Source organism: Eriocheir sinensis, chromosome 55 (assembly GCF_024679095.1).
Source record: "Eriocheir sinensis breed Jianghai 21 chromosome 55, ASM2467909v1, whole genome shotgun sequence".
NCBI classification, from domain to species: domain Eukaryota; kingdom Metazoa; phylum Arthropoda; class Malacostraca; order Decapoda; family Varunidae; genus Eriocheir; species Eriocheir sinensis.
In genome coordinates this window covers 7,396,210-7,413,915 of record NC_066563.1, presented here as the reverse complement: position 1 = coordinate 7,413,915, position 17,706 = coordinate 7,396,210, and the positions used below count along the sequence as shown (strand labels likewise).

The window sequence follows — 17,706 nt, the reverse complement described above, 5'->3', positions numbered from 1 at the left end:
TAAAAAAAAAATGGAATAGAAGGAGGAGGAGGAGGATGGAATAGGAGGAGGAGGAGGAGGAGGAGGAGGATGGAATAGAAGGAGGAGGATGGAATAGAAGGAGGAGGAGGAGGATGGAATAGAAGGAGGAGGAGGAGGATGGAATAGAAGGAGGAGGAGGATGGAATAGAAGGAGGAGGAGGATGGAATAGAAGGAGGAGGAGGAGGATGGAATAGAAGGAGGAGGAGGAGGATGGAATAGAAGGAGGAGGAGGAGGATGGAATAGAAGGAGGAGGAGGATGGAATAGAAGGAGGAGGAGGATGGAATAGGAGGAGGAGGAGGAGGATGGGAGAGGAAGAGAAGAGATAAAGGAAAAGGAGGAGATAGAGGAGGAGGAAGAGAAGAGATAGAGGAGGAGGAAGAGAAGAGATAGAGGAGGAGGAAGAGATAGAGGAGGAGGTAGAGAAGAGATAGAGGAAGAGGAGGATGGAAGAGCAAGATGAAGAGATAGAGGATAGAGAAAACGCTAGAAGATGAAGAGAAAGATGAAAAAAAGAGGAAAAGAAAAAGAGAAAGAGAAAAGAAAAGGAGAAAGCGTAAAAGAGAAGGGGAGAGAAAGGAAAAAGGAAAAAAAGGAGAAACAGACTGAAAAAGAGGAAAACAGGAAAAGGGAGAGAAAAAGAGAAAGAGGAGGGGAAAGTAGAAAAGGTGAGCTATACAAGAAGAAAACAACAACAATAACTAAAATACAATAACATGTTGCATCTCTTATCTTCCACAGGTGAGCTCCGGCGAAGGTGTTGTTGTTGTTGTTGCTGGTGGTGTTGTTGTTTCGTTAATTAGTGCCGCGGGATTCGTGTAGCGTCGGGCGTCTCGCGGGAGGACTATCGACAGCCGCTGACGGGTCATCCTGCGGCCCGCGCGGTATTGACATCCAAGGTCTTGCCGCTCGTCCGCCAGCCGCCTCGATCCGTGCAGGTAAGGGCCGTATTCTTAACATTTAGGCGCCTAAGATTACGTATTTGATATAGTAGGTGTTGTGAGGCTTTCCAGGGGTACTTTTATCTCCATGGTGGTAATTTGACCCATTCTTTGTACCATGAACCGAAGATACCACTTATTAGAACCCGACTGATTTGCCATTTTCTTCAACATCTCGGCGCCTAAGATTACGTATTTGATATAGTAGGTGTTGTGAGGCTTTCCAGGGGTACTTTTATGGCCATGGTGGTAATTTGACCCATTCCCTGTACCATGAACCGAAGATACCACTCATTAGAACCCGACTGATTTGCCATTTTCTTCAACATCTCGGCGCCTAAGGTGATGTATTTGCAGTAGTAGGAGTTGCGGGGCTTTCCATGGGTAACTTTTATGGCCATGGTGGTAATTTGACCCATTCCCTGTACCATGATCCGAAGATACCACTTATTAGAACCCGACTGATTTGCCATTTTCTTCAACATCTCGGCGCCTAAGGTTACGTATTTGCTGTAGTAGGAGTTGCGGGGCTTTCCAGGGGTACTTTTATGGCCGTGGTGGTAGTTTGACCCATTTATAAAAACTCATTAGAACCCGATTGATCTGCCGTTTTCTTCAACATTTCGGCGCCTAAGGTTACGTATTTGATTTTGTAGGAGTTGCAGGGCTTTCCAGGGGTACTTTTATGGCCGTGGTGGTAGTTTGACCCTTCTTCTGTGCCATGGATATATAAAAACACTCATTAGAACCCGACTGATCTGCCACATTCTTAATATTTCTGCGCCCAATATCTCACATATTTGACACAGCTTTCGTAGGAGTTGCGGGTGGGGCTTTCCAGGGGTACTTTTATGACCCTGGTGGTAGATTGACCCTTCTTCTGTACAATGAACTGAAGATAACACCCATAAGAACCCGACTGATCTGCCACATTCTAAAACATTTCGGTGTCCAAGATATCACATATTTGACAAAGCTTTCGTGGGAGTTTTTTTTTTTCCGTGGGTAGTTTTATGGGCCTGGTGGTAGTTTGACCCTTCTTCTGTGTCATGGATATACAAAGACATTCACTAGAACCCGACTGATCTCCTTTTTGTCCATTGGAAATTGTTGATATGAGGCGGGAGCGTCCGAGAATACTGACCTGAACTGGGAGAGGTAGTCATTGATATACCAAAGACGAAAGGGAACTATGCTTAGGTACTGGTTGGGTGAAGAGGTATTGAAGAGTAAGGGATGATGATGGTGTAGGTGTAATGTCAGTATTTAAATAAGGACGGAAAAATAGAGATGCAGGAAGGAAAAAAATAGGTTAAGTATTGTAAGTAGTTATAAGTATCGCCGGAAACCCAGGCAGTAACGGTTCCGGCGATACTTATAACTACTTACATTACTTAACCTATTTTTTCCTTCCTGCATCTCTATTTTTCCGTCCTTATTTAAATACTGGCATTACATAGGATGGAAAAAGAAGGAAGGGAAAAAGAAGGAAAAAGAACATGAAGAAAGCAAAAACGGGGCATTCCAGGGGTAGTTTTATGACCCTGGTGGTAATTTGACCCTTCTTCTGTACCATGAACCGAAGATACCACTCCTTACAACCCGACTGACCTTCTTTTTGACCTTTGGAAATACTTGATGTGAGAGGCAGAAGCGTTTAACAGTACCTACCTAAGACCAGTCCACCTTACCCTATTTCCACCTTACCCTATTTCCACCTGACCCTATTTCCACCTGACCCTATTTCCACCTGACCCTATCTCCACGTGACCCTATCTCCACGTGACCCTATCTCCACGTGACCCTATCTCCACGTGACCCTATTTCCACGTGACCCTATTTCCACCTGACCCTATTTCCACCTGACCCTATTTCCACATGACCCTATTTCCACATGACCCTATTTCCACATGACCCTATTTCCACATGACCCTATTTCCACATGACCCTATTTCCACATGACCCTATTTCCACCTGACCCTATTTCCACATGACCCTATTTCCACCTGACCCTATTTCCACATGACCCTATTTCCACACTTGTCCATCTTACCCTATTTCCACGCCCTCTCCTGCATTCCCTTTCTCCTCTACACTTTATTTTCACGCTGTTTTTTGCTGTTTTTTTCCTCTCCCTTAATTCCATACCTTCTCCCGTCTACCCATTCTCTACCCTTGCTATTTTGCTGCTCTTCACTTTTTTTCTCTTTCCTTTCTTCCACTCCTTTCTCCTCTACTTTATCTGCACTTCGTTATTCCTTGTTCCATTCCACCTGTACACTATTTCTCGTTTGTCCTATCTCCAGCCTGCATACTCTACCTACCTTTCTACCTCTTCCTCTTCTGTTTCCTCCTCTTCCTCGTTCTCTTTCTCCTCTATTTGATATCTAACTTACATATTTCCAACATTCCTATCCCACCTACACGCCCATTTACCTACATTCCTACCTACCTACTTACCTAAATACCTACATATAAACATACACATCTTCCTGCCTCGTTTCCTACCTATGCCTACTTACCTACCCTCCCACCCATCCACCTACCTCTTGTGTGTGTGTGTGTGTGTGTGTGTGTGTGTGTGTGTGTGTGTGTGTGTGCGTGGAGGGTCAGTGAGTGGTGTTCGCCGTCCGGGAGGTCGTTTTGCACTTTTAGGCCCCTTTACAGTCCTCCTCCTCCATGTTGTCCGCAGTGATGGGCCTGCGGTGGGTGCGGGTGGCCCTGGTGGTGGCCCTGGCGGCGGTGGGGCCAGGCTGGGGACGCGAGGGGCCCAGCCTGTCCTCCTCCCCCCTGTCCTCCTCCTCCCTGTCCTCATCATCCTCCGCCGCCTACAACCCCGCCGAGGAGTGTAAGCACATGAGGTAAGTTACTCGTTACCCGCTGCCCCTTCCTACCTGTGTGTGTGTGTGTGTGTGTGTGTGTGTGTGTGTGTGTGTGTGTGTGTGTGTGTGTTTGCATCCCGGCCGTTCTATCCCTAATCACGCCGTTCACATTCAGAGCAGGTTGTCCGTGGCGGCGCGGCGGCTCCTCACCCTCAGCTGTCTTTTCCTCGACTCTCCCGAAGGTTCAGGTTTCCGCGATCAAACCTCCGTCGAGAGAGAAAGCAGCTTGATGTACTATAATGTATCCCGCGAAGCACCTCAGATCGACACCCAAACGATACTCAGGCAAACATTCTCAGCTGTGTTTTCCTCTCTCTCGCAGGTTAAAGTTTCCCCGATCAAGCATCCGTCGAGAGAGAGATCAAAATGTATCTTCGCGCTGCGCCTCACATCGACACCAAAACAGTCATTCTCAGCACTGTTATCCCCTCTCCCTCAGGTTCAGTCGCCCCGATCAAGAGTCCGTCACCAGGGAGTCCGTTCTGCGCCAAATGTGTCTCCGCGCAGCACCGCACGTCGACGTAACCGAGACCTTCAAGCAGTTCGCAATCTTCCTTCTCCAACGCGACGACTTCGACGGCTCACCCAAATGGCACTCCGGCAATGCTAAGGTGAGTGTGTGCCTCGCCAGGTGGGCTCAGGTGAGGGAGATATGGGAGCGTTTGAGGTCTGAGAGGCGGGGGAAAGGAAGGGGAGGCGAGGGAAGGAGAGGAGAGCGCTGCGTGAGTCTTGAGTCTTGAGCAGCGTTGTTTAGTATCTTCCCCGGCCGCAACACGCGAGCCGGAGCCACAAACACGACCTCCATGACGCAAACGACCTCCCTTCTGGCTCTCTCTTGCATGCCCCCCCTCTCCTGCCCTCCCTCCCTCTCCTCACCTCTCCACCGTTACCTCTTGCTTCCCTCCCTTGCTCTTGCCTGCATCCCTCCCTCCTTTCCTCTCTCTCCACTGTTCCCTTGCTTGGCCTGAACTCTCCCTCCCTTCCTCGCCTCCCTCTCTCTCCTACTCTCCTTCATTGCTACCCTTTCTTCCCTCTCCCTCCTCATGTCTCCCTCCCTTGCCTCTCTCTCTTATTCTCCCTCACTACTACCCCTTCTTTCTTCCCCATATATATACCCATATCGTTACTCTCTTCCCCTACCTCTTTCGGCTTACCCCTGTCGTCCTCCCTCGAGCTAGTACCTTTTTGTCCTTTCCACACCCCTGCCCCATCGTTGCTAACCCTCTCGACTTGCATATGTACCCCCTCCACGGCCACCCCTTCGCTTCGTCCCCGCCTCTGCACGCTCCCGCCCTCGCCACTACAATCGTGTGTTTTCCAGGATGTGCTCAGCGATCCATACTGGTCCGTTAACGAGGTGACGGTGCTGCAGGCGACGAGGTATTACTGGTACGTGCACGGCCTGCCCATGTGGCCCCTCCCGTACCAGGCGCTCACCAACAGAACCTCCCGGCGGCTCTTCAAAAAGAAACCCGTCGACTGGCCCTCCTACGGCCTCGCCACGCCCATTTACTACGCGTCTAATGCTTGGAGGGACCAGGTGAGTCATCCTTCTTGGGGGTTGCGGGAAGATGAAGTGTTAGTGGCGGTCTTTGATGGAAGGGATTGAGGATGAACTGTGGAGTGTGTGGTGATGGTGGTGTGGACTCTCGTTGTTGTTCTTTAGATGGTGACTGATGGTGAGGTGATGGTGTTAACTACTGGCAAAACGGTGTGAATGCTTGTCTCTCTGATAGTGATTGATGGTAAGGTGATGGTGTTAGCTTAGTACTGTGACGATGTGAACGCTTGTCTTTTTGATAGTGAATGAAGGTGAAGTGATAGTTTGATCTCAATGATGTGTGTTGTGAGTTTTTCTGTCCTTTTGATAGTGATTGAAGGTGAAGCAATGGTTTAAATCTTAATGACTTGGTGTTGTGAACTTTACTGTGAACTCTACTTTTGATAGTGACCTACTTTGCAATTCAGAGCCAGCGTTACACTGTTTTTCGTTAATAACTTTTTAACAAAGCGTCGGATGAAGATGACGTTTTGCCAGGGTGTGTTTCACACCTACCTAATTATCGCCAATGTGCTTTAGTACTGAATGTCGATCATTCAGGCAATCATAGAGTAAAATAAGCAGGCGATACCACAGCCGCTGCACTCACCGTGGTGGGTTCAGTGGTGGGATTCGTGCCGCGGCCTCTGACGTCATGAGCCTCCGCCCACCGTGACATGATTGGCTATTCATAACCAGACTCCACCTCTGCCAACAGTGACGTCATTGTTGGCATTATTTGCTGTAATTTTTATGGCAATTGACACAATTCAATTGACATTATACAGTTTTTTTCACTAGACATGGGTCGTTAGATTTAGGGTGGGTGCAGGTGCCAAATCGTATACCACGAAACACCCAAACCTCCGTATTAGAAACCTTTGTTTCCTTCATAAAACCCATTTAATTGATGTTGCCACTAGTACACATTGCCCGCGGCGGTGCGTAGGAGAAACTTTTTTTATGTGGTCGGGGAGGTTGTGGAGATGGATGTTGGGGCGTAATCCTCACCCACAATAGGCTGTACGATCTGCCTACCTATTCAAGCTTACTAAGTCCTGCCACGGGTCTTCTCACTTCTAAACAGAGTGACAAGCCGAAGCACAAAACCAGTCGCACAAGAACTGCAGAACATGCTCGCCAGTGTTGACAACAGTGAACCCTCGGGTACGATGCGAATACCAAGTCACCTGTCAGTGTTCACGTCGTAGCCTCTAAAACCACATCTTGGTGGGCGGAGTCTCATGACGTGTTTTGCGTCACGGAACGTCTCTGAACCCTTAACTCAAGATTGAAATGGCTCTGGCTTCCGCATGCTTATTTTACTCCTATAAGTATCCTAATCATCAAACATAGGTACTAAAGCATACTGTCGAAAATTAGGTAGGGGTGTAAAACATATTCTGACAAACTATCGTCTTTATCCGACACTTTGGTAAAACGTTAATGCCGAAAAACAGTGTAACGCTGGCTCTAAATCCCATAGAAAATGATGGTATTTACTTAACGACTTCGTGGTTTTAACTCCCTCCCGTCCATGTCCGTCTAAGCCGTATTAAGGGGCTATTACACTGGGCAAATTTTCCGTGGATCTTCAGTCAAACTACGATTTCCGCTGGCGTGGTTCTCCTATTTCCGTGGTTTTCTGACGTGTCCACGATCTTCCAAAGCTCCGGTAGATTTCACCGAAGGACGACGGTATTACTCACCATCATCAGCAGCAGCAACAACAAGGAACAAAAGAGAACCACGCCAGCGGAAATCGTGGTTTGACTGAAGATCCACGGAAAATTTGCCCAGTGTATTAGCCCCTTTAGACTTAGTAACGCGTGACGCCGAGCAGGGCAGACGACACAGACAGCGGGACAGACGCAGCGTCCTAAGAAGTGTGAGGGTCGGCGGGCTTCGAGGTCCACGCGGGCGGACACTTGGGGCGATAATGCTTTTCGGAGTGGCTCGCTTGATTCTTTCTTATTTACACAATTGGAGGCGAGCCAAGAGCTAAACAAACAATAGGTATAAAAGCCCGCCGGTGCCGCCTCGCAAAGCCTGAAAATAATATCCGAAAAGCCAGTTCACTCTTTTAATTTCCGGGGACTCCTTGAAGCCTCTCCGGAAGGTGTTTATGTTTCGTATTCTCAAACGTCTCGGCGCCTCTGTTCACCTGTTTGAAAACCCTCTCGTAGAAGATGTCGGGGGGATTCCAAGTACTGTTTAATGATGCTGGTGATAGTTTTACACGGCTTTTGCATATTACACGGGAAAAGACACCCATGGAAATCCGGGTTTATCTTCTTTGTGGCCTTGGGAAATTGTCGTAATGGGAGTTTTACACGACTTCTGTACCTTACACGGGAAAAGACACCCATGGAAATCCGGGTTTATCTTCTCTGTGGCCTTGGGAAATTGTCGTAATGGGAGTTTTACACGACTTCTGTACCTTACACGGGAAAAGACACCCATGAAAATCCGGCTAATCTTCTCTATGGCCTTGGGAAATGGTCGTAATGGGAGTTTTACACGACTTCTGTACCTTAAACGGGAAAAGACACCCATGGAAATCCGGTTAATCTTCTCTATAGCCTTGGGAAATGGTCGTAATGGGAGTTTTACACGACTTCTGTACCTTACACGGGAAAAGACACCCATGGATATCCGGTTAATCTTCTCTATGGCCTTAGGAAATGGTCGTAATGGGCGCCAGACACGTTTAAGTTTATAGAATTAAGACTTGTATTCCCAGACGCTTTCGGCTTTCACAACTAATGCTCCAAACGCCACAAAGGAAAGTAGTCGGGTTCTCGTGGATGATTTTTACGTTCATGGGGAAGAAGCCTTGTCAAACACTTACTAGGATCATAACACTACTCAGAGGAATACCAAAAGCCTCTACGACAGCCTTATCAAATGTGAGCGGCCATAAAGAAAATTAGTCGGGTTCTCATGGATGCTTTCACGTTCATGGGGAAGAAGCCTTGCCAAACAATTACTAGGCTCATAACACTACTCAGAGGAATACCAAAAGCCTCTACGACAGCCTTATCCAGTGTGAGTGACCATAAAGAAAATTGGTAGGGTTCTCGTGAGCGTTTTCCGCGTTCATGGTGCAGACGCCTTGTAAAACTATCACTAGGCCTACAAACTGCTCATGGAAATACTAACACAACCTCTACGAAAGCCTTATCAAATGTGAGCGGCCATAAAGAAAATTAGTCGGGTTCTCATTTCACGTTCATGGTGCAGAATCCTTGCCAAACTATCACTAGGTCCATAAAACTACTCATGGAAACACCCACAACAACCTCCTCTACGAAAGGCTTATCAATTGTCGGTGTGTAGACCCCGAAATGTTTAAGAATATGTGTATGTCGAAGTCCAAGAGAAGATGGCGCCACTATAAACACTTGCTTGCGCCATGACGGGCTGGGGCCGAACACCATCCAGGCCCCTCAAGAAAGGCTACCGGCGCTATAGGCGAGACGTAAAAAAAAAAAGAAAAAAAAAAACACATGAAGGGGAGACATTAAAATACATGTGAAGTTTTAAGTTCTCCATTATATTTAAAAAAAAAGTTCAAGATTGTGAAGGGAGAGGTGCCTTAAAACGACTGACGATAGATTTGTGGATTTTAACGGAAAGGATGCAAAAGAACAGTAGCTAAAAGGAGTATTTGAAGAAACTCGACGAAAAGGAGTGAAAAGGAAATAATCACATTTACTCTTTGGATCAATAAGTGAAATTCATCGCGCAAATAAAAATAAGGAAAACAAAACTTACAAAAAATAAGAATACTTGATTGAGCTTAACTAAGAGGAATTAAAACGAACTAAAACACGCTGACATTACCCACTTTTGAGTGATCGACAATTATTTAAGAATATAATCAGTTTGTTGCTGGGTAGACGGGTTTGAAAAGTTGGGAGGTAAATAAAGCAAAAAAAAAAAAGCAAACAAACAAAAAGCAAATCAAAGCACTTATCTAAAAGGAACATTTGAATGAAAGGTAAATAGTGAGAAAAAAAAGTACAAACAAAACTTATCAAAAAGGACTATTTGAACGAAAGCAAATAAAACGATAAAACAGACATCTCTCTTCTTCTGAACGATTACTAATTATTCAGGAACAATATTTATGCAAACTCACGCATGAATTTCAACAAGTGAGAGAAAAGCAAAACAAAAATAATGATCTGAAAAAAGGAATATTTGAATAGACGTAAATAAAAGCAAATAATTAAAAACCCTTTGATCGCTAATTCGGAATTCAAGAGCAAAGGTTTTAAATAGCCGTCACGCCCCCACACGCCTGGCCGGAATAGTAATAATGCCTCGTGTTATTTACCCAAGGCAAAGCGGCGCTCAGGCAGAAAACTATTTGTCTCGCGGTCAGGCAGCGGCGAGGCCCACCAGTCTTGAGCAGGACCGAAATAGCGGCGAACTAACTCAATAAAATGCGTGTGCGTGTGTGTATATCTTGGAGGCTTCGTTAGTGTGTCTCCAGTTCACGGTGCGGGCTTTCTGAAAGCGTTCGATGACGTGACATTTACTGGAAAACTCGGGAAACTGGTCCGTAGACGTTTTTTTTTTTCTCTCAATCGAATTGTTATAGATTTTTTTTTTGTTTCTTTTCGGCCTATGACATCGGTAGGGTTTCTTGGTGAGGCCTGATGGTCGGCCCCAGCCCGTTATGGCGCCATCTTTGGTTCATGCCGCCTCCCGGAGCTTATCATTGAGCCTCTCTTTAGAGAGAGACTCTAGAGTCCAGGTTGATAGGTGGTCTTCAGGACAGATGTGGGTAGTCTTGGGCCGCTCGTCGGTGACTGAAAAATCCCATCTGTGGTGGCACACAGGACTCGAACCCGCGTCCTCCTTTTTTTGGTTTTGGTGTATTTCCTTCTTCCTACGACTTAAACCCTCTCAGGAAGGGAGTATCAGGCAGATTTTATGGACTTTCCTTTGTATTCATCCCTCAAGTCTTTCTTATTCCCACAAAACAAAGGAAAAAGGAAGACTGACATGAATGTTTCTACTCCCAGACGTGGAGTCTGGAGGAGTTTTTCCAGCAGACGAAGAAAAAAACGCCCTTCAAGAATCACGACGACTTCCACAAGCTGGCCAAGGAGGTGGTGGCGGCCGTCAACGGCAGCCAGGTGGAGAGCTACGGCGAGTGGCCCTTCCTCAAGTACTCCCTGCCGCCCATGGTCCGATCAATGGTGAGGGCGCCGGGCAGGACACGATATTGTTAGCCTTGTGCTTTAGAGAATCCGATAATCCTTGAAGTACACTGATATTTAAACCCTCTATCAGTAAACACAATATTGTTAGGTTATTACTTTTTAGAGTCCAGTAATTCTCTATGCACACTGATTTCTATGTCCTCTATTCCCACAATCTGCCTTATTGCTTTATAGATTCCGCTATCCCTTGAAGTACACTGATCCTTATACTCTCTACGACTAAACTCAATATAGTTAGTCGTTTAGATTCCAATAATTCTTAAAGCACATTGATTTTGATACTTTCTACGTCTAAACAGAGCATTATTAGGTTATTACTTTTTAGATTTCGATAATTCTTGAAGCACACTGATCCTCATAACCTCTACGATTAAAACAATACGATAGGTCTTAGGATATTAAGTAGACGTTTTGAATACTTGCGAATTTAAATTACTCTTCCTTCCGTGCCCTCTCTTCCTTGACCCCTCTCCTTTGCCCTCTATAATATGCCTTCTCTTCCTTGCCCTCCCTCCCTTTCTCCTCTCCTTCGCTCTTCCCTTCCTTGCCCTGCTTTCCCTTCCTTGCCATTCCTTCACAGTCCTCCTTCCCTTGCCATTCCTTGCCCTCCCTTCCTTTCTTGCCCTTTCTCCCTTCCTTCCTTTCTTTCTCCCTTCCTTTCTTCCTTTCTTCCTTCCTTCCTTTCTTCCTTTCTTCCTTTCTTCCTTTCTTTCTCCCTTCCTTCCTTCCTTCCTTCCTTCCTTCCTTTCTTCCTTTCTTTCTTACTCCCTCCCTACTTACCTCCCTCCCTCACCAGGTCCAGCGCAACAAAGGCATCTGCCCCGACGACCTGTACATCTATCTCCGCCTCACGCCCTGCAATCCCGCCGACCCTGCCCAAGCCGTGTGCGCTCAGGCCGCCCGACACGCCCGTCTCCTCCTCACGGTCGCCTCCTGCCCCAACACCGCCGTCATCGTGGGCTACAGCAAGGTAAAGATGACGCCCACACGCACACAGACATTCATACACACACACGCACACGAGACTAAAATTGCACCTCGGTCTTTTAACTACGCGATGGAAAAGTCTAATAACCGCTTTCTTTTCGTTGCTCTTTCTTTGACTCTTTCTCTCGACGTCCTGGTTCCCGCAGGAGTATAGTGAAGCTGATAACGTACGCCCACTGTAGCAGCCCCAGACACCACCGCCACCACCACCACCATGACCACCACCACTACCCTCTTCTCTCCCTTCCGTGCCCTCCCTTCCTTCCTCCCTCTCATCCTTCCTTCCTTCCTTGCCCTGCCCTTTCTTCTTTCCTTAGAGAGCAAGAAAGGGAAGGCAAGGGAGAAAGGGCGAGGAAGGGAAGGCTGGGAAGGGAAGGCAAGGGAGGGAAGGCGAGGGAGGGAGGGCAAGGAAGGGAAGGCAAGGAAGGGAGGGCAAGGAAGGACGTCCCAGCCAGACTTCCCTCTTTTCTTCCTTTTGGGGACATCGAGAAACTTATATATGGTTTATTTCTCTCCTCCAGCTTAATATAAATACAGTGTTCTTGTTTCATGTATCTGTCTGTATAAGAATGTTTACTGTCGAGTTTTAAAGAATAAAATAATGCATTTGTATATGGGGGTCATTTTAGTTTCCTTAATTTAGTTAGAAAGCTTCGTTAGTTCGCTTAGTTCGGTTAGGAAGCTACGAATCCGCGTTATTTTTCATTTACTTTATAATAGTCATTGTTTTTGTCATTATGAGCTTCTAGTAAGGATAGTGTGTGTGTGAATAATTCGTAAGTTACTGGCATCACTACTTTTACTTTTCCATATATCTGCCAAGCCATACTTCCTCTGTCACGAATTTTTAAGCTATCCAGAAAAAATGCGGGTTCTTCACTCACCAGTTGACAGTAAAACTTCACACCGTCAAGGAAAATGTGTGTATGTGTTTGATAGTTCCTAAGTCATTCATCACCGGTCATACTTTCACTGTCACGATTTTTTAAGCTGTCCAAGGAAAGGCAGTTTCTTGACACACTAACTGACAATAAAACATCACACAGGTAAGGAAAAAACGTCTATATCCGCTAATCTTTCCTCAGTTAATCGTATCGCCGGTTTTCCGTTTCCATTTAGTCTGCCGAATCACACTTTTTACGAGTTTTTAAGGTGTCCAAGAAAATGCGGTTTCTTGACACGTTAATCGACAATAGAACTTCACATTGGTAGAGAAAAGGCGTCTGCATCTGATAACATTCCCTAAGTCACTCCCATCACCGTCTATTCTTTTCCTTATAGTCTACCAGATCATAATTTGTCACGATTTTGAAGGTGTCCTGGAAAAGGCGGTTTCTTGACACGTTAATCGACAATAGAACTTCACATTGGTAGAGAAAAGGCGTCTGTATCTGTTAACACTTCCTGTCACTCCCATCACCGTCTATTCTTTTCCTTATAGTCTACCAGATCATAATTTGTCACGATTTTGAAGGTGTCCTGGAAAAGGCGGTTTCTTGACACGTTAATCAACAATAGAACTTCACATTGGTAGAGAAAAGGCGTCTGTATCTGTTAACACTTCCTGTCACTCCCATCACCGTCTATTCTTTTCCTTAGTCTACCAGGTCACGATTTTGAAGCTGTCCAAAAAAAGGCGGTTTCTTGACACACTAATTGACAATAAAACATCGCATAGGTAAGGAAAAAGCGTCTATATCCGCTAATCTTTCCTCAGTTATTCGTATCGTCGGTTTTCCGTTTCCATATAGTCTGCCAAATCATAGTTTCTCCGTCACGGTTTTTGCAGAAAACGACCATTAGCGACACTAACTGCCTCAAACACGGCTACTTTACACGCCCGGCAGCACCTTCGTCCCGCAGCTAATCGCGCCATAACGTGCTGACGGCCGCCGCGATCACTCCACGCCACGACCCTCGCTGATTACATGGCGCGGCCCCAAGGCGCCCTCTGGCCTCCCCCTCACACGTGACCTAAATTATTTTCCATTATAGTGAGAATCAATAAAGCTTTCTGGCCCAGGCTACCTACCGTCCTCTCCTTCCCTTTTCCTTTCTCTTCCCTTCCCGTCACTTCCTGTCCCTTACCGTCCCTTACGTTCCGTTCCGTTTCTTTTACTTTCCTTTCCTTCCTCTCGTTTTCTTTCCTTCCCTTCCCTTCCAGTCCTTTTCTGTTCCGTTCTCCCCTTTCCTTTCCTTCCCTTCCCGTCCATTCCATTCCCTTCCCTTCCATTCCCGTCCCTTCCCTTCCCTTCCTTTCCCTTCCCTTCTCGTCCCTTCCCTTTCCTTCTTTTCCCTTCCCTCCCATTCCATTCCATTCCCTTTCCTTCCCGTGCTGTCCCTTCCCTTTCATACCCTTTCCGTTCCTTCCCTTTCCTTCTCGTCCCCTCCCTTTCCTTCTTTTCCCCTCCCTTCCCTTCCATTCCATTCCCTTCCCTTTCCTTCCCGTGCTGTCCCTTCCCTTTCATACCCTTTCCGTTCCTTCCCTTCCCTTCTCGTCCCTTCCCTTTCCTTCTTTTCCCCTCCCTTCCCTTCCATTCCATTCCCTTTCTTTCCCGTGCCGTCCCTTCCCTTTCAGACCCTTTCCGTTCCTTCTCTTCCTCTCCTTTCCCTTCCCGTCTTTTCTTTTCTCTTTCCGTCCCTTCCCTTCCCTTCCCTTTCCTTCCCGTCCTTTCCTTTCCCATCGCCTGGCCTCCTGACGTCCTAATGGTTGCCCTCAATATGTTCCCATTAAATTTCCCTTCAGTGGGGTACATGTCTTGCCTGGCTGGCCTTCGCGTCCCTTCTTCTTTTTCTTCTTCTTGCTTGTCTTCATCATCTTCTCTTTCTTCTTTTATTGCTTCGTTTTCTTCTGTTCCCTTTTTTTTTTTGTTTCCTGTTATTTTTTTCATTTCTTCTTTCGTTTTCTTCTTTTACGTCAAGCTATTGATGTACTTTTTGTATGACTTTTAATCTCATCTTTTTTTTCTTTTCTTATGTGTGTGTGTGTGTGTGTGTGTGTGTGTGTGTGTGTGTGTGTGTGTGTATTAACATCCTTTTACTAAACGAATCAATAAAAACGAAGCTCAAGAAAAAAAAATACCGAGACAAACATGAAAGAAAGCATATATAACTCCTTCCCTGATGTGTTAAGTTTGATAATCACACACACACACACACACACACACACACACACACACACACACACACACACACCCTGCCCCCTCTCCCTCTCCCCCCCTCTTTCTTCACCTCAACCTGACACACGATCACTCTGCTCTATCCTCAAGTTCTTCCACATTTTTCCTCCTCGTACATATTTTCTCTCCTCTCTAACCCTCTTACCCTTCCCTCCGCCCCTCCTTGCCTCCTTCCTTATGTTGGTGGAGAGTTATTTGCTAGTCTCACGCGACCCTCCTCACGGCTGTTTTTTTTCTGCCCCTTGTGTCCACGAACCACGAATTTTTCATGTCCAGAGATTGTTCGTGTAATATCTCTCAGGAAATAGGGAAGAAGAGAGAGATTGTGCTGTCTAGCGTTATAGATACTACTACTACTACTTCTACTACTACTACTACTACTACTACTACTACTACTACTACTACTACTCGTCATAGGCCAGAGTTTAGTAGAATAGTCTCCCCCCAAACAAGCCATAAATACCATGCCCCTAATTACTTCGTGACGTGGACAGGTAACGTCAGGTAAGGAAAGCCATTTGTGGTAGGCGGAGTGACGTATGTGAGTGTGTGCGTGGGCGTGAGTGTGTGCGTCAATACTAGCAAGGTAGGCGTATATACCTGCGTCTGTGGGCCAATAAACAGGTAGGCAGACAGGTAAATGAAGAGAGACAGGTGGACGGGTGCAGTAATGTATGGGCAGGTTGAAAGAGATAGAGAGATGAATGGATAGAAGAATATATAGCTAGATAGACTGATTAAGTGATAGCTAGATAGATATATAGATAGATGCATGGATGTGTGGATAATTAGATAGATAGAAATGATGGATAGATAAATATGGAGCAAGAAAAACTGATTAACTGATTGATAGATAGACAGACGGATAGATAAACGTAACTTATAAATAGATAGGTATAATGAGATAGATAGATGAATTAAAAGATAGATAAATAAGTGTGTGTCTAATGATGATGATGATGGTTTTGGTAGTGGTGGTGGTCGTTATGGCGGTTGTGGTGGTGATGGTGGTTGTGGTGGTGGTGGGGTGGTGGGGGGGGTCTCGACTAAAGGCTAAAAAGAAAAAAAAAATAAGTAGATAAAAAAATAAAAATAAAAATAAAAAAAAGCATAAAGAAGAAAAGAGAAAAAAAAAGATGGTTTGGGATTTTTTTTACTACTTTTATCAATCACGTTTTGCTATACATTACACTCGGTACATGGTCACAAACATCAATTTAAGCTTTCACAATCTCCCAGGTATGAAGAGGTGTATCAATAAACAGCTTTGAGGCGCGAAGTAGCATGCCAGGTGACAGTTTGCAGCTAATCTTCTCAGCAATATCTAGTTCGAATGCCATTATCAATCTTCTTCCTCTGTAGATCATTTTTATCACTAGAGCACATCGAATTAGGTCTTCATGTGTCTTCCTGAGTCTTGATAGATATACCTGAATGGCTACCAGAGGAACCAGTATATTATTTTCATTTTTGAGCGTCATTATCTATCTTGTTCCACGGTATATCATTTCTATCACGAGGTCACATCAAATCAGGTCTTCCATCTGTCTTCTAGTCTTGACAGATACACGGGAATGGCCAATAGGAGGTACATTTTTTTTTTATTGATTTACAGACCACAAAAACAGGGACGTATCGTGTGTTAAGTCTGTATTCTGTTACGTTTTTGTTTCCAGTGCAGTGAATACCCGAGGAGAGTTATCAATCAACACTTTCCTTTCTTCTGTCTCCGCTTTTCGCTGGTAAAGTCTGGAGTAGCTTTTCTTTTGTCTGTATTTCCTTCTGCCTTCAACTTGAGCCCTTTCATGATGGGAGTATCGAGGCATCTCTCTATCCGAAATTGACCTCCCTTCTGCCCACTCCTTCTGTCTGATTTTGCAAGAGTAGCGACCACTTTATCAGTTTCCAGTCACTATCAGGATCAAGTCACCAGTCCCCGCGGTGTCTTAAGACTATTTATCGTCTCAGTCAATACATTTTTTTGCTTCCAATCTAAAGCCAAGAGGCGCCAGTCAGGATCGGAATGGAGTCATCGGTCATCTGGGCGCCTTCTGTGCTCGTGTTATTAAGAGTGCCGTCCGCCGAGTCAATATAACGATTACTTTCTCATCTTCAGTCATTCATCTCTTTAGTGAGTTTCAGGATACAGCGTCATTAGTTATCAGGATGACTCTTCGGTGTGTGATTTCTTTTGGTGATCTCTTCGTGAAAGGTGGTCATGCGATGGTTTTCATTTACTTTTATTTTTGTTTTAATCATGCAATATTTTATTTTCTATTTTTCATTTCTAGTATCAGATTCCGTTTATTGAGTTCACTGTTAAAATCGTACAGCATATTCCACCTTTGCTCCCTTTTTTTATATGGGCCCAACCTCATATATTTAAAACCATTAGTCTAGTGGGTGAAAGTAGACCCAGACAATCCCAGACAATCAATCGCAGATATTTAAAACCACTCGCATATATCTAAGGCCAACCCTTTATTCTCGTGGTCAAAAGCAGACCCCTAACGCAACGGCGGTGGCTGAGCGGTCAGCGTGCGGGCGTGGACCTAGGTTCGAGTCCCAACGAAATCCGCTGATTTTTCAACCATAGCAGGGTGGCAGAAGATTACCCACATCCTCAATCAACTCTGACTTCAGCGACTTTGTTCAACTTTCAGGAGCAGCGAGTAGCGGGCTTTTTTTTATAGTTGTTCCCTTTTTTTGTGCCCTTATGCTGTCTCCTTTGCTTAAAAAAAAAAAAAAAAAAACTGGAGCACCGGGGGGCAGCATGGGCCAAGCACGTCATGCATCACGGCAGCCACTATAAATAAAATTCGCCTGCGCCACTAACGCGCTAGGGCCGTCCAAGGGGCCCCTCAGGACAGCCTACCGGCGCTAGAGGCAGCACATAAAAAAAAAGTTAAGAGTCGGAAG

At 45.6% G+C, this 17,706-nt stretch overlaps 1 protein-coding gene across 1 annotated transcript in view; it reads left to right on the top strand.

Moving 5' to 3' along the window:
• LOC126983987 (uncharacterized) overlaps positions 1-12,220 on the top strand; it is a 14,696-nt gene extending 2,476 nt beyond the window's left edge. Inside the window, exons 2-8 of the mRNA XM_050837281.1 lie at positions 763-959; positions 3,655-3,823; positions 4,284-4,455; positions 5,166-5,384; positions 10,421-10,597; positions 11,418-11,591; positions 11,755-12,220. Of these exons, the coding sequence (XP_050693238.1) occupies positions 3,657-3,823; positions 4,284-4,455; positions 5,166-5,384; positions 10,421-10,597; positions 11,418-11,591; positions 11,755-11,790 (945 nt within the window). The 5' untranslated portion in view covers positions 763-959; positions 3,655-3,656 and the 3' untranslated portion in view covers positions 11,791-12,220. The remainder of the gene's footprint in view (positions 1-762; positions 960-3,654; positions 3,824-4,283; positions 4,456-5,165; positions 5,385-10,420; positions 10,598-11,417; positions 11,592-11,754) is intronic.
• The last annotated feature ends 5,486 nt before the right edge of the window (positions 12,221-17,706 follow it).